The 15,121-nt window shown below is 47.5% G+C and overlaps 1 protein-coding gene across 1 annotated transcript in view; it reads right to left on the minus strand.

Moving 5' to 3' along the window:
- Positions 1–702: 702 nt before the first annotated feature.
- The window catches only part of KDM5B (lysine demethylase 5B), a 48,281-nt gene continuing 33,862 nt past the window's right edge, over positions 703–15,121 (minus strand). Inside the window, exons 20-27 of the mRNA XM_035889742.1 lie at positions 13,522–13,660; positions 10,660–10,839; positions 9,321–9,479; positions 7,005–7,490; positions 4,564–4,675; positions 3,025–3,179; positions 2,169–2,495; positions 703–1,527 (exon numbers count right to left, since the gene is read on the minus strand). Of these exons, the coding sequence (XP_035745635.1) occupies positions 1,390–1,527; positions 2,169–2,495; positions 3,025–3,179; positions 4,564–4,675; positions 7,005–7,490; positions 9,321–9,479; positions 10,660–10,839; positions 13,522–13,660 (1,696 nt within the window). The 3' untranslated portion in view covers positions 703–1,389. The remainder of the gene's footprint in view (positions 1,528–2,168; positions 2,496–3,024; positions 3,180–4,563; positions 4,676–7,004; positions 7,491–9,320; positions 9,480–10,659; positions 10,840–13,521; positions 13,661–15,121) is intronic.

Genomic DNA, 15,121 nt, shown 5'->3' on the forward strand with positions numbered 1-15,121 from the left:
GTAGCCCCACATGGGGCACCTGGCAGGCTTAACCAGCCAACCTCTCCTCCTCAGAGGTCTCACCCCCCTCAGGCAGCACCTGCGCCGCCCCCTCCTACCCCCTGGCTAAGGTCCCTAAACAGCCTTTGACAGAATCGTAACCAATCCAGACATTTCCTCATTCCTCAGGTTTTCAGCCTAAATGCCAGCAGAAGCAGCTGGAAGGATTCTGCCCAGGGCCGGGCAGCGCTCTGCGGGCCACCAGCGCCGGCTCTGCTGAAGCAGCCGCAGCCGCGCCGCGGGGAAGGTCCCTCCTGCCGAAGCCAGCTGGACAAGGCTGGCAGAGGGAGCTGCCCCGCGCCTTCCCCTCCGGTGTGAACTCCCCATGCTGGCCCCTGAAGTCACAAATCATAGTTTCGACCCTTTATTCACCCAACCTGTAAATAATTTCAGTTTTGGAAAAAGTGTTGCAAAAGACTTGAAAAAGGTTTGGTTTGGGGTTTTTTTGAATAAGGTTTTGACCTGCCTTCTCCTTCCAAACCCGAATATAGGAGTAAGGCAGGAAAATATTGTGGCTTTTGCATTTCTTTTTTTAAAGATGGATTTCTCTTGAATAAAAGAACCTATCAATGCAATCAGTATCGATCCAGAGGGAAATGAAACTGCATTTCAAGCTCTCTAAAAACACCAACATTTAATTTTATAACATAACGAGGGGTTTATTCCACAATATAAACTGCAACATTTGATACAAGCTACCCAAAAAAGGAGAAAGCCAAAATACAGCTGTGGCAATTACTTTACAGACCTTTTTTTTTTTTTCCTGTCTTCTACATCACTGGGCCATCAGTGACACTAGGATCTAACATTTGCTTTCTGTACATCAACCAATGCTAGAAGCAACACTCTGCTCAGAATTGTCATTCCAGTCACTGAAACCAGACATAGAAGTTATTGCTCAGATAAATAAACCTAGTCTACTAAAAACAAAGTGGAAAAAAACTAAAGTCTCCAAAGAGTTAACAGAGTAAACAGGGATTTCCTCAAAAGAGGATTTATTGGAAAATTCAATGGTGCAGGGTTTTTTTGCACCTAAACCAAGCTGAATTAAATACGCTGGTCAATCCCAGAGAGGTAATTTAATGCTGTACAATAAAAGGTGCACGTTTCAAATGCCTTCCAAATTGGTGGAAACCCCTGCTAAACAGTCAGCATCTCAAACCTCAACAACCACAAACAGATCAAGGGAAAATACAAAAGTGTCAAAAATTGTTTCGAGTTCTGGAAAATGATCCCATAAGGATAGAAGTAGCACCATTTGCAACCTGGTTCTTAAACCAGCCCCTGTGGCTTTATTGGAAAACTCTGGTAACCTTCTTTACTCAAGTCCTGAATGGTTTATGGGGAGTTTTACTTCCTATATTGAGAGTCCTTCCCAGTGCAGCTGATGCAGATGTAGTCCTCCTTCTCCGCCATCTCTGGAGAGATGCCCACACACACCTGGTGGAACCACTGGTTGCAGCTGCCATCACACTGGACCCAGTCCACCTAAGGAAGAACAGACACGCTGGTGTTCAGAGAAGGACCAAGCAAACACAGCAGTCATTAGTCACTTTGGGGCACATAACGAGTGCAAAACGTCCCATTCTACAGCTGGCTCATGCTGGACGTTCGACTCGGGCTCCCTGGTCTCTGGACTCCCGCAGTCCAGCTCCTCTGAAGCCGAGAGAAGGGCACAGCTTCCCTTACCCCTCCCGTGCTTTCCCACCTACAGCAAGACTGTGGGTGGCAACATCACCACGGCCCTCCCAGGCACCGGGGGCTGCCCCGCTTCTCCGTTTGCCCGTACGGATGGGCCTGCGCACAGCTCCAGGGCGCTGCCCCCAGCCACAGAGAGGCTGCAACCCACAAAGCCCATCTACACCCTTATTTCAAGAGCAGATATGAACACGGTGTCTGCACAGCCCCACCTCCTCCTTCCAACTCCATGCAGACGTTTCGACGCCCACCTGCCTTCCCCAGTCCCAGCAGCACGGCTGCTCCTGGAGAAGGGGGCAAGGATCGTCACTAAACGCGTCCCGGCAGCGGCAGACGCTGTCTCGGGGTTACTATGTGCCTCAAGTACTTCTGTAGCTGAATGCCCCACATCCCAGTGCTCGGCACACCGCAGCGGGTCTGCCTCTACTGACCTCATCTCCCTCAGGCTGGAGACAATTCACGGCAGGGCAGATGGCATCTTCATCCTCAGAGTCCTCCTGCTCAGAGAAGGACAGGTCTGAGGGAAGCAAGTGGCTTTCAGTGGGACGCTGCAGCTCAAAGAGACGCTCCCGCTCTCGCTCCAGTTTGTTAGCGCAGAGATCCTTGGAGTGATTCAGTTTCAGCTTCTTCTTTTTGGGTGTTCTCATTTTTTTTACTCTTGCTCTCTTCTCATCATAGAAGCTCTCCCTCTCAAAACGCCGCTTTAGTTTTCTCTCCATGTAACTAATTCCATCCTTTTTTCCTCGGCAACACTCATTCTAGTGGAAAGATATTTTGGCAAAATCATTAAGTACGCAACTAACGCTCATTATCCTGCTATTACAGGCCCTGCTTTGAGGAACAGGCTTAAGTAAAAGCGCAGCGTTTGGCCGAGCGGTGCCTTTTCAGCAGAACGGGATGTGGAAGGGGAGCAGAGGATAGGGTCACATTCCGGTGACGGAATTTATGAAGAAAAGATTCTCATTTCCTGGCTCTGAGTCCACTGCTTCAGTGGCAGCTCTCTCAGAAAGCTTCCACACGGGACAAGAGTCAATTTAGGATAGATGCTTTTAAAATACAGAGAGTGACCATAAAAAAAACCCAGATTCAAATTGCAAAAACGCATTAGGCCACAAGTTATATTCGATAGCTTGTAACAAATTTGTTATCAACTTCTTGACCCCTTTTGAACAAGGAAAATGTATTTTCATGGAAGACACACAGACAAACCTCTTGGTAAAGCTTATGGGTTCAGGCAGAGCCTCTACTCCAGCGCCCCCCACCTCACCGCTGCTGGCAGACACTTGCCTTTTCACTCGCGGGTCCCACGGATGACCTCTGCTCCGTCTGCAAGACAGGGCTTTGCTTTGTGAACAGGATCTGGTACAGCTCCTGTATTTCAGGCAGAGAAACCTGTAGCAGCTGGGCTTCCATCATCAGCTCATCCAGCTCTGTGCTAACGACTATTACGAAATACAGGGAGAGAGGAGAAAAGGAATTCTTCAGTGTCAGCACTGACGAGAACTGCACAGATAACGAAAATTCTTCTCTGGTAGCACATTAAAAAAGCAGCTTGTGAGAGACCTTTAAAAATCTGCAACTGTACGAATTAACCCTTATCTGTTCCCTCTTCACTGCTCATTTTTAACAGCAGGATTAAAGAGATAAAGGCTTGCACAGAAGTTACTGCACTGTGGCTCTGTACCCTTCCAGGCTTACATTCCTTGCTGGCTCAAGGATAAGCAATTGCCATCATCCTTGGCAATTTCTCCTGCTTCTGAAGCTGCACGAAGTGTGAGGATCCCCTCGCTACGTATCAAGTGGGTAAGACGAACAAACTGAGTGAAATCCATACAGGAAGCCAAGAGAGGAGAGGAAGAAAAGCTGAGAGGATGAGCCTTGCGCAGCTGAGTCCTGCTGCCCAGTCACCACCCACTGCTGCTATCCAGCTTCCCAAACCTGCACTGGGCTTTTGAAACAGTCGCAGCTAGGGGCAGTCAAAATCACTGCATAGGTATCAGCTGTTTAATACAGCATTCAGTGCAACTCAAATATGGCCTGACAGCTAAAGCTGGCTGTACAAAGGGCTGTCCTGTTTGATTTTAACTGCAACGTTAAATGGAAGTAAGTGTCTTGTGTAAAATTAGTATGGACTTAAGCTGCACGGATAAAGCTAGACCTGTGTCCCTGGAGCATTACACATCAGGAGGAAAGAAATGATCAATAGCTTCTTTTACAGTCGTAAAATGATGCAATTCATAGCATGTCTGTGTCAGTCCAGCGAACACAAAGTCCGAGGAAGCACACAGAACCTGCGCTGAGTGACCTGGGGCACGGCAGCAGCCACAGCAGCCAAGAGAACTCGAGTCTCTGCGACTCCGTGACAGTTGTGCTGCAGCAAAACTTATGTGGACTCGTGTCCTATGGATTAAGTACCCAGTGGCCTCCAGCACTACTTCCTTGAGTTGTTCCCATCCAGCTCCTACAGTTTCAATGCCCTCTCCCCTCCCCGCTCCTCTCCCATCCAGGTCCCCTCCTGCAGCCTTTTGGCTGGCCACAGCCCGCTGTGCACATGGGAAGGGGCCAGCTCCCGGCTGATACCTCTTCTACTGCGCCACATCTTTTCCTTGCATGTGGGAAAGTTGTATTGTTGAGAAATTTACCCCTCTGCCAAAGCTGTACATTAAGTTCCAAAGCTGCTGAGGGGATGGAGAAGCAACCAGGCGTACTGCAGTCACATGCCTACGTGCCTCAGCCATCTCCTGTTGACCAGGAAGCCATCTCTTCTCCACCAGACACAGGGGGGAAAAAGGAAAATAAAATAAAATTAAAGTGAAAATTACAAACCATGGAGTGGGATGCAGTGCTGTCCTGTAGAAAATGGAGAATGTAAATATATGGTTCTGTTATCCCAGTCGTGAGGCATGGAGAATGACATAGCTCCAATCGTCTGGGAAACCTAGAAAACAAACCAAAACATAAGGCATAGGTATTTTCACTAAACACGTAGTTTTGAAGTGTCAAATAACTGCAATAGAATCAGAACTTGTTTCTCTTACGATTGCTTAAATCTCCTATTTCTACGAACTTTCAATCTAATACACCCAAATCCTTCCTCCTACACCTGGACATAGGCAAAACCAACTTTATTGCCAGAATTCTTAGCTGCAAATGATCATTTCCACAGAGGTCAGAAAGGAGCCCCAGCGCGTGCTGCAGCACGCTCCACCAGGGGAGAACCGAGCCCGTGGAACGGAGACAACACGGGCAGAGTCACAGCGGGGATAACCCCCGGCTCGTGGAAGCGAGGGCTTCGGCTCTAGCGTGGACTCTGGGCAAACATTACAGTTTCCTCCTTTTGTCCACAACACAGAAGTGATTTCTCACTGCCCTGATCCAATGAGACACCAAACTGTTTTGAAGCACTTCTCTCCACCTCGGCACGCACAGGAGACGTGCCGATGGCAAAACGTGCGCTTACGTATGCGGAGGCCGCGTAGGCGAGCCAGCAAGTGGCAGTTTTGGACTCAGGAATGTCAGCGTCTCACCAGATGCCTTCCAAAATACCGTCTGCCTCACTAATTCAAGTGTCTGGGCCCCTTTCAAAATCTGGCTCTCATCAGTTCTCACAGCTGTTTTTCAAGTGAATTTTTTGAACTCATCTAAATGCTCCACATTCTTCACTTTGGCCAGTGCCAAAGCCCAACTCCAGCGGTTACTGCTACGAGCTTCTCTGGGGGAATGAGAATGCTGGATTACCCCAGGTAATAGGGAAAACAAAATTGTTCCAGGACAGGAGAGCAATGCTGAGACACTGGATTCACCAAAGAACCACCTCAAATCCATTGAGACCGAAGTTTTAGCTCAGCACCTGTGCTGAGATGGCTCCGGAGGCCCCCTCCGACCTGCCCTCGGTGCCGCTGGCTCCAGGAAGGCTCCTTAGCTCGGGCACGGCGAGGGAGCCAAGCTGACGCACACGGTCAGATGCTCTTCCACCGAGCTTCCCAGGGACTTCTGGTTTGGGAAATGCGGTCACAAGGACCTGAACTAGTTCTGCTGCAGTTCCCTGATTTAGGAGGTTTACTGAGCACACAGAAATGGTTAGCCTGCTCAGGTCGGAGGAACCCCACGGCACCACGCTGAGCTAATAAAAACTAAGCTTACTGTTTCCATTTCTGGCCCAAACATCAACTTATATGCCCAAAATCTTGCCCAGTTTTTTTTCAACTACAGTAGTTGGTCTAGTAAAAAGATACTTTCAAACCTGAATTATCAGAAAAATTCTCTTAGATACCTAAACATAGTTTTAATTTCTAAAACCAAGCTTGCCTATTTGAAAAATTTGGTCAGCACAAGCAGCTTGGTACAGCTGAGTTACCAGAGAAGCAGCCACCGTTCCTCGCTGAGTGCGCGTGGCACACTTGATGTTTTAACATAGCTGAGCGAGAAAACACAAGCACACAGACCCCCTGTAACAGGGCTGGACCAGCACAACCAGGGTGTTTCAATCACAAATAAAAGCAGCAGAGTGCATTTCATTTCGGGATGTTTTATGTTCTTTATGCTGCACAACCTTGAATTTGAGATTTTTCTTCTGCATTTATTATCTCAGGAAAACTAGAAATGCTAAACCCATTTCCCCACATTCCTTGTGCTTTTTGCTGAAAGATCTTTACCGGAGGAAGTCTGAAAGTCCCCCAAGACCACAGCTGAACCAGTTGCTGTAGCTTAACTTGGTAATATTAGCAGAATATTCAGCTTGGGAGTTTTAGGGTGAGTGATGAGAAGGAGCGGTAATGGATGAAGATACCCTGTTGAAAACAACCTCATCAGAGAGCTAAGCTGGTAGCATGCCCAGCAGTTTGTCCCTCTGTTACTAATTCTCATCACTTAAACTATACTGAAATAGTTGTAAGAAAAGAACATAAAGACTAATTGAATACTAAGCACCCTAGAAACAATAGCTTCAGCAACTCTGCCGTTAATAGCATCACATTAGAGCGCAGGAGCTGGGAGGAGAAGGCAAAATGGGCCCTTCAGGGGTGATTGTTCCCAGGCCCCCAGCAGAAGGACAACACGAAGCTGCTGCTGGAGGACACACACATCCTGGCTGACTGTCAAGGCAGAACCCAAACTCCTTCTATCCGTAAAGCCACACATGAACAGTCTGCCCCGCCAGTATCTGCATGCAGATACAACGAGCCCAGACCCCAGAGAGGCGTTACAGACTGTTCTTGCTGACCACACACCTCTCACCGCCAGCAAACCCAGAAGCAGCTCAGCCTCACCTTGTTTGTCTCTGGCAACTGCCCTGCTGTGGCTTGCCATCTGTTGTACAATAATCCTGAGCCAACTTTGTCTTGTATAAGTTTTAGATTCCCTGAATATAACATTTGTTGTGCTCTGTGCTGCCAGTTCACAGTTCTCTCGATCATATACCGTAAGGCATCCCCCTCAGGAAGCCTCACACGGATACGCTGCAAGGAGGCCAGCAACGGCAAGATCTTTTCTAAAGGTGGCTTTTCTGATCGATGACAGTGTGGACAGAGCCACACACGAGGTCCCTGCAAAACGTTGGGCACTGAAACACAGCCGGTATGGAAGAACCCTCTGCAGAGTTCACACTGTATCATCGGAGCGGCCGGCTCCTTCTGGCACAGACAGACTTTCAGTTCCGCATCCTCTTCGCTCGACAGCACCTTCCCTTCGTTCGCTGCTCGCAGAGAACGCAACGCTTCCATCTCCTTTAATCGGGCTTCCCCAAGCGTAGCCATCTAAAAGGGAGTTCAGAGAAAGGGATGTAATCTCGGAAGGAACATTACTCATCAGAACCAGGGTGACCTCTGCACCTTCACACTCTTCAGATATGCCAGCGAGTACGTCAGATCGCCAAGAAGCTCCTCGGCCCTGTACGCCTACAAGGCTTTGAAAGCTTTGAAAGTTTGAAGCAAAGCAGTTAGAGGATGTGCAGTGATGTGACTTCAGTTTCCTTCTGTTTTCTCCTCAGACCCAGAGATACAAAGCTTAGTCCTTTGCAAAAAATAACCTCCTACCCCCCTTCCTCTCTGTTCCCAATCTTTCATGCTTTGTACTACAAAACCATTACCTTCATTAAAGCAGCTGAAATTCTGAAACAAGCACAGGTTTGGCTGGCAGGTAACTCCGCTCTGAACACGTCTCTGTGTACTGCAGTCTGACTCTGTGTAATCATAAAACCTACCTGGGCAGTTTTCAGAGACACAAAAGCATCTCTGACACCCACCCTGCACCCGCACGGGGCCGTACCCTGACCTATGTACTCGCTCTGGGGTTTGTGAACACCACGTGAAATTCGGGTGTACTCCCAAATGTGGTGTTTGCCCTTCCTACACCTGCTCATGACCCTTTTTTCCAGGAATCTTTAGCATTAGCTGCTATTAAAGATAGCAATACATTTCAGTTTCATAAAGGCTATCAGTAGCAGCCACAACTAATAAATTCTATGCATTTTATTATGTATACAAAAAATAAATGTATACAGGAGGGTTTATAAATCTATACCAACCAGTTATTTCACGCACCATGGCTTTGAAATGCGATGACTGGAGAAAAAACCGGCTACACAAAAATCAGGCAACTGCGTGGGCAGACGGGACGCGGGCGCAGCACTACAGTAGGGACGCACGGGCGCTGAGCACTGCAGCTACAGCTCCGGGCCGTGAAAGCATCCACAGCTCCTCTGTAGGAAGATTCTTGCTCCCCTCACATGTCAGAAGCAAAAGCTGCCACGGTAAATGAATGCATTTTCCCGGGTGCAGCCCACGTGAGTGCCCTCCTCTTGCACTGCCCCAGCCGTTACCGAGAGATTACCCAGCCGAGAGAAGGGCGTGCGATTCAGAGGCCCCAGTCTCTCCTCATTACAGCGCTCGCAGGGACGCACTCTGTAAGCCTGGATTTCCAGACCAGGGAGGCCAAAACTGAAGCATGGGCTTCAAGTCGTTGCCATAGGTTAAACCTTAAAATGTCCCATACCTAAAGGGGCAATTACACTCAACCTGCGCCAGTCTACTGCTCCTCATTAATCGTGGGACATGGCTTCACCTGGCCCTGGTGCCGGCTCTCAAATAGGCCTTTTGGGATGAAGCACTACCACCAGCGACTACGCCTGCTCCATCCAGAACAGTTTTATTGACTTCACAAGGCATGAGGCTTTCTTTAATTATTTGTGGCATTTGTTTTAATTGTAAGTGGTGTTGGGTTAGTGTGTTCTTTGAAAGGATCGGACTCGGGAAACCCCTGTTCTATCTTTAATAAGGTTCTGGTATGGTGGGGGAAAAAGGGTCTCAATTTTTTTATTTTCCTGCACTTTGTTAGGCTACGGACATTGCCTGGCAAACTGTAAGGCTACTTCATGCACAAGAACAACACACGTTTATTCCACTAAAAGCAATTTTGGGAAGTCTGAAGCAAGCATGGAAAAGCGCAGTCCTAGAAGTTCTTCTGCAGAACACCATAGCAAGCAGAAAAGAGCAGGAGAGAACACTCCTGCATGAGAGGCAAACATAAACAAAGACTCAAAGAACTTAGGAGAAACTCCAGTCTGAAAAACGCCTTAAGGCACATACCGCAGACGCAGTATCTTTGCTCTCGGAGAGAGCTCTTTCCAAGTCACTCAGAGTCTCTAGCTTCGTGCTTTTCTTCTTTCCGCTTGGCACTGGCTCCTTCAACTTCTTCTGCTTTCTCTTCAGATTCAGCATTCCAATATCACACCGGGGACATAGCACCTGGGGGACAGAAAAGCAGGTTTGTCCACAACATTTTAAACGCACTCATTCTGCCCTAACACAACCAACACAGGACTGGTTAGAACAGGGATTCCTCCATTTTTTTCCATCAAAGATTTGGGGGACTAGGATGAGGTTATCTGGAAAATGGGAAGAGCTGGAAGGTTAAAAATTCAATTTTATAAACAGGCAGACTGCAAACACCTCCACCTTTCATCTAAACTGCTGGCATAGAGACAGCTGATGTGCTGAGCAGCCTCCACTCCTCTTCAGGGTGGGGGTCACCAGGACAGAGCCAGACTCTTCCCAGTGGTGCCCAGCACCAGGACAAGGGGCCATGGGCACAACCTGAAGCAGAAGAGGTTCCAGTTGAACGTGAGGAAGAACTTCTTGACTTGGAGGGTGCCCGAGCCCTGGCCCAGGCTGCCCAGGGGGGCTGTGGAGTCTCCTTCTCTGGAGATCTTCAACCCCCGCCTGGACGCTGTCCTGTGCCCCCTGCTCTGGGTGAGCCTGCTTGGGCAGGGGGGTGGCACTGGGTGAGCTCCCCAGGGCCCTGCCAACCCCGGCCATGCTGGGATTCTGGGATTCTCCACAGGATTTAAGCTGCAAGCCCAGGAAAACAGTAGATGATTCCAGGGGCTGCCCTGCATTCCCGCCTGCCCTAACGGAGAGAGGAGGGCTCGGGGTAGGAGGGGCTCAGCGCAGGTGCTGGTGTAGGTGCTGACGCACGTGCAGCAGCAAACTTGGAGCACCAGCTAAAGCAGCTACAGCCTCACCCTTACCACAGCCCAACCGTAAGGGCTGGCTGTCACCACGCTGAGGGGGGTGAAGTGGGTGCGAACCTGCACCAGCGGCTGCAGCCTGATGCACGGAAGTAAATTCAGTGCCACAAATCTGTCGACATTCCCATATTCATACTGAAAATGTCAGGCTGTGGCACAGCATGCTCTCATTAGCCACTGATTAAAAGGAATAGAGAAAGCATAGCTAAGCCTTGAGTGTTTTAAAAGTTTAAAATTATCGTTGAAAGCATAGATGAATCTAATAAAAATTATGTTAAAGTGATATAATCCTAAAACAATTCTGCAAATATACTTAATATTTCCTGCTATTTCGTGAGTTAATGCTGTAAGTCAGATGTGCTTTTGCTGTGGTCTCCTCCAGGGCTGAGATCTCTTACCTCCAGCAGAGAATAGGGGGAGTTCTCGCACAGAAACGTGTTGGCTGCACACTCCTTCCACGCTTGGACTTCCGACACCAAGGACTCCAGCCTCGGCAGGTAGTCCAGATGCACGGGAATGGATCGACCTCTTGTGACAAGTTCCACCAGTGTGTCCAGTACAGGCACACGTCCCCCAACCTGCCAGATTATAAATTAAAAAAATGCTTGATGTACATGAGACAAACCAGGGCCATGAATCACAGCAAGTCACTTAGATCAACTGAGGGGAGAGCTTGTAAAAAAGAATTTACTGCTTAGAGCCTTCAGTCGCCTCCATAGCTGTTATTCCAACATTTGTGTTTCTCGTGCTCTGGTCATTAAGTACACAGATAAAACTAACAAAACACCTGGGGGTTGGGGGGGAAGGAATACATTTATGAAATGACAGTTTAAAAAGAAAGAAAGGAAGAAAAAAAAAAGACTGCCAACAATATAAGCAGACTCCCAATCCAACAATCTGCATTCACAGCAGAAAGTCAAAATAATCTTAAGGCAGACCCAGAAAGCAAGCGTAAGCCAGCCCCCGGCACGCCAAGAGCAAGGAACCGTCTCAAGTATCCAACGTGCCACTGGGAAGCGAGCTCTGTCCATTCACTCAGCCCCCTGCGCCTACGGCAGCCCCATTCCGGGAGCTCCAGCAGCAAAGCAGCGCTGAGAGGCAATTTCTGAAACGGGCACTGACGTGGGACTCGAGAACCATTCATCCTGAACGACCCCAACACCGCCAGCAAACCTCAAAGCACTGATACCAAGAACTCCCTGCAAGTCACAACGACTGCAGGCGTTTACGGAAACCTTTGCAGAACTGAAGCAAAAATTCTTGGCACGTACAGACACATTTCTCCTTATTCAGCAGGCAGGATTTCAGAATCCAAACCAAGAAATTCACAAATGCCAAGGCCAATTCGCTTATGCCCTCTTAAGACAGCCCTCAAACAAGAGTTAGTATTACAACAACTTTGTTCCTTCAAAATTTTAAAGCCCAGGACAATTATTTTTTTAAATAAAAGGTTCTTGACTCAAAAGAAGTTTTCATTAAAAGCCCAATTTAGTTCAGATAGGCTTGAAAATAATACTAAGTCAGATCGGAGTTCACTTTATGGAAAAATCATGAGGAGAAATGAAAATTTAGAACAGTATTTGGAAACTTAGATAAAAATATGAAATGGGGGCTGTCCAGTCCCACCCTTTCCTCCCCTGTGCAGCCCCACTGACCCCTCACGGCTGAGCCATGAACCACTTCAAAGAGGGGGTCCAGGCTACGATTGCTCGCCTGGGCTTGAACGAGCACGGCGGCTGGCTGCCCAGGAGATCGGGCTAACGGAGAGGGGAAGCAGGAAGGAAGAAGAGGGGAGAATTAAGCTGCTACTGAACTGTAAAGAAACAAAGAACCTAAACACACAGGAAAGGAAACTGGGACCACAAATAAAACTGTCGGAAAGGTTAAAAAAAAAAAAAAAAAAGGTTCAGGAGGGAAGCACTAGAAGCCAAGGTGAAAACTTGTACAGGTCTTTTTGTTTAGAAGGCTCTGGTTTTTGGTCTCTGCCATCAGCTTTTTGCTCAGTTGAAGACTTATTTCAGTGTCAACATGGAAACAGAAATCACACAAAGCTGGAAGGAGCCTCAAAAAAATGGAAGAGGGTGAAGAGATGAGGAAGGAAAAAGAAGAAACCAAGGAACTTCCACTTCAAAATTCCAACAGAACTACTATAAAATTACAAGTATTTTAGTCTATGAAATCAAAGGCTGATGGCACAGGAATAGAACAAGAAACAATCTTGAGATTGGCCACGCTTAGTGGTTAACAAACGAAGGAATAGCCCTCAATCACAGGACCTCTGAGGTACCACTAACGATACAGCTGTGGAAACAGCAAATGAGTGCTGTGGGGCCTCAGAAGAGGTGATTCCACAACCAGTAAGGATTAATATCCTCGTATCATCAGATCTTGGCGAGATGTTACCTGCAGTACAGGACCTGAGGCATGGTCCAGAACTGGAGAAAATACAAGGCTGGGACACTTGCCTCATCAGGAATATTCCTGGATCAGGAAATCCTGGGTTGTTTTTTTTGTTTTTAGAAGATGCTAGAGGAAAATTACTTGTTTAGCCAAGCAAATGAAGGCTGTGAAGAGATATTGTTGGAGACTTAAATACTTTAGGAGATTTATTTATTCAAGAGTCAGCACACAGGACTTTGACTGTGCCACCTGCTCCATACCACATGCCCCAGGAGTGCAGTGAGATGATGATTATCTTTTACAGTACAGCTGTTCTTGAGCTTTGCTGATGTTACAAAAGCCCTCGCTGAAAATAAGACACGTTCCTTTAAGTTGGGACAGCGGTTGGAACGTCTTAGCAAAGTGACTTCCACCAGCAAGCAAAACATTTAACCTTACTTAACAAGAAGGATTCTTCATAAGAATCCTACAAAGACAGTCGTCGTCTTTCATCTTCAGAACGGTACACAAAAACGTGATTACCAGGTAACGCGATCATTGTTATTAGCGACTGAGCACCCTCGGGTGAAGCTCCATAGTGTAATACCTTATTAACCTTAGATTTTTGTTAATAGCACCTTTATAGATTTTATTGCAGCCAGTTAATTGCAGAGCTGAAGGAATACAAATCAGGTCCAGAAAGAGGCAAAGCCAGCAGCACAGACCCTAACACATGCACCGCGCCCAAGGCGACAGACGTTGTAGATTAAGCATTAATTCAGCGGGATGCTGAAGCACCGAGCACTCGCAGCAGCGGGGCTCTGTCAACCTGACAGCGGGTACTGCCGCTCCGCGAGCCGCCAAGGGCGCGGGTTACGTACCTGCAGAGCTTCCACTTCCTGCAGCCAGTCTTTGGCCTTCTGTACCGCGTCTTTCAGCGCGACGCCGTTTGGGAGATAGGCTGGGATCTCCTCTATTTCTTTCACTGCTGCTACAAGACTGCTCAGTGACTGTCGTGGTCTACGTAAACAAAACATCTCAGGATGTAAAATACGGTGACACCACTGGGGTTCTTCTACTCATTTGGCGTCTTAAAACCGAAGGGTTACACCAGATAATGACATTATGTCCAGCACTAGAGATGTTCCCTGCACAGCCAGGGCATTAGCAATGCAGGAACGCTTTTAGAAATTTGCTTGCTATAGACTCCTACTAGAAATGCTAAAAATAGTACAGAATCTCTTGTCTGTTTTTCCAATATTCACACATTTGGGCTTAAGGGATATTTAACATTCATTAACTTTTCAATCATAGACCCTTGGATCCTCCCTGAACCTCAGAACGGTACCAACTAAGAGATTCCACACTAGAAGGTTCCACCTGGACGCTGTCCTGTGCCCCCTGCTCTGGGTGAGCCTGCTTGAGCAGGGGGGTGGCACTGGGTGAGCTCCTGAGGGCCCTTCCAGCCCCTGCCAGTCTGGGATTCTGTGAAGAGTGGAGATGGCTCTTCCGTATTTCAGAATTTGATTCTCATGTTTTAGAAAGTACAAACTCAACTGCATCTCTACTTTGGAGGGTAAACCCAAACTTATTCAGTTCTGTGCTCTATGAAGTTACCATTTTAAAATACTATGGTACTAATGAGTAAGGAACACTCAAATGCTTGTGTAATTGCAAGGCTGAGGGAAAAGTTTAAAAAATAAAAAAATAAAAAGATCAGGAATCCCGAGGGAAGAAGCCTTGCATACAAGTTTGTGCCACCTTTGTAAACTTTAAGACGACTGTGCGGGATCCCCCTTTTTACTTTATAAATCAGAAGGTCAAAGCAACAACCAACAAAATTTTTCTCACTAAGGATGTATTTGGCTTATTTCCTTCTCCCCCTGCACCAACTTGTCTGGAAAAGTCTCCTCGATGTTAGAAACAGTCCATATAATAAAATTTTACCAGTTGGTGATATATACCCAAGCTCCATGTGGACATGCATCCTCCAGCCTGACACTGGGGGACAGAAGGAGGTAGAAAGGAAGAGGTGTCCTATAACCCTTCCTTGGGGTGAAAGGAGAACTTGCACAACGATAGTGGAGCACCACAAGCGCTGCAAATCAACACCAACATTTAAAATTGCTCGGTCACTCATCCCCCTTCTCCATCCGTTTCCTTTCTGGATGGCACAAGTTTTGCCTTCATGTTGTGAACCAGATGAACAAAAGGGAGCCCCTTCAGAAGCAAGGCCAACTATTTCCATCTTAAACAGCTCATGGATCTACAAAATGCAACACTAAGATTTAGCTTCTACCTGGCCTTTATCAGATTTCTGGCTTTGTCATCCCAGTGTTCCGATACAGTAAGGAGCTCTTGCAGCTTCGCCATTGCTTTCTCAACCGCTGGGTAGGGAGCGAGTCCAACACCTGAGTCTATAAGACGTCTCATATCATCTAGAGTAAGAGAGTTTTGGTCTGAGGAAGCCAGTTGGCCATC

This window comes from Egretta garzetta, unplaced genomic scaffold, assembly GCF_000687185.1.
Source record: "Egretta garzetta isolate BGI_Z169 unplaced genomic scaffold, ASM68718v1 scaffold202, whole genome shotgun sequence".
Classification (NCBI taxonomy): Eukaryota; Metazoa; Chordata; class Aves; order Pelecaniformes; family Ardeidae; genus Egretta; species Egretta garzetta.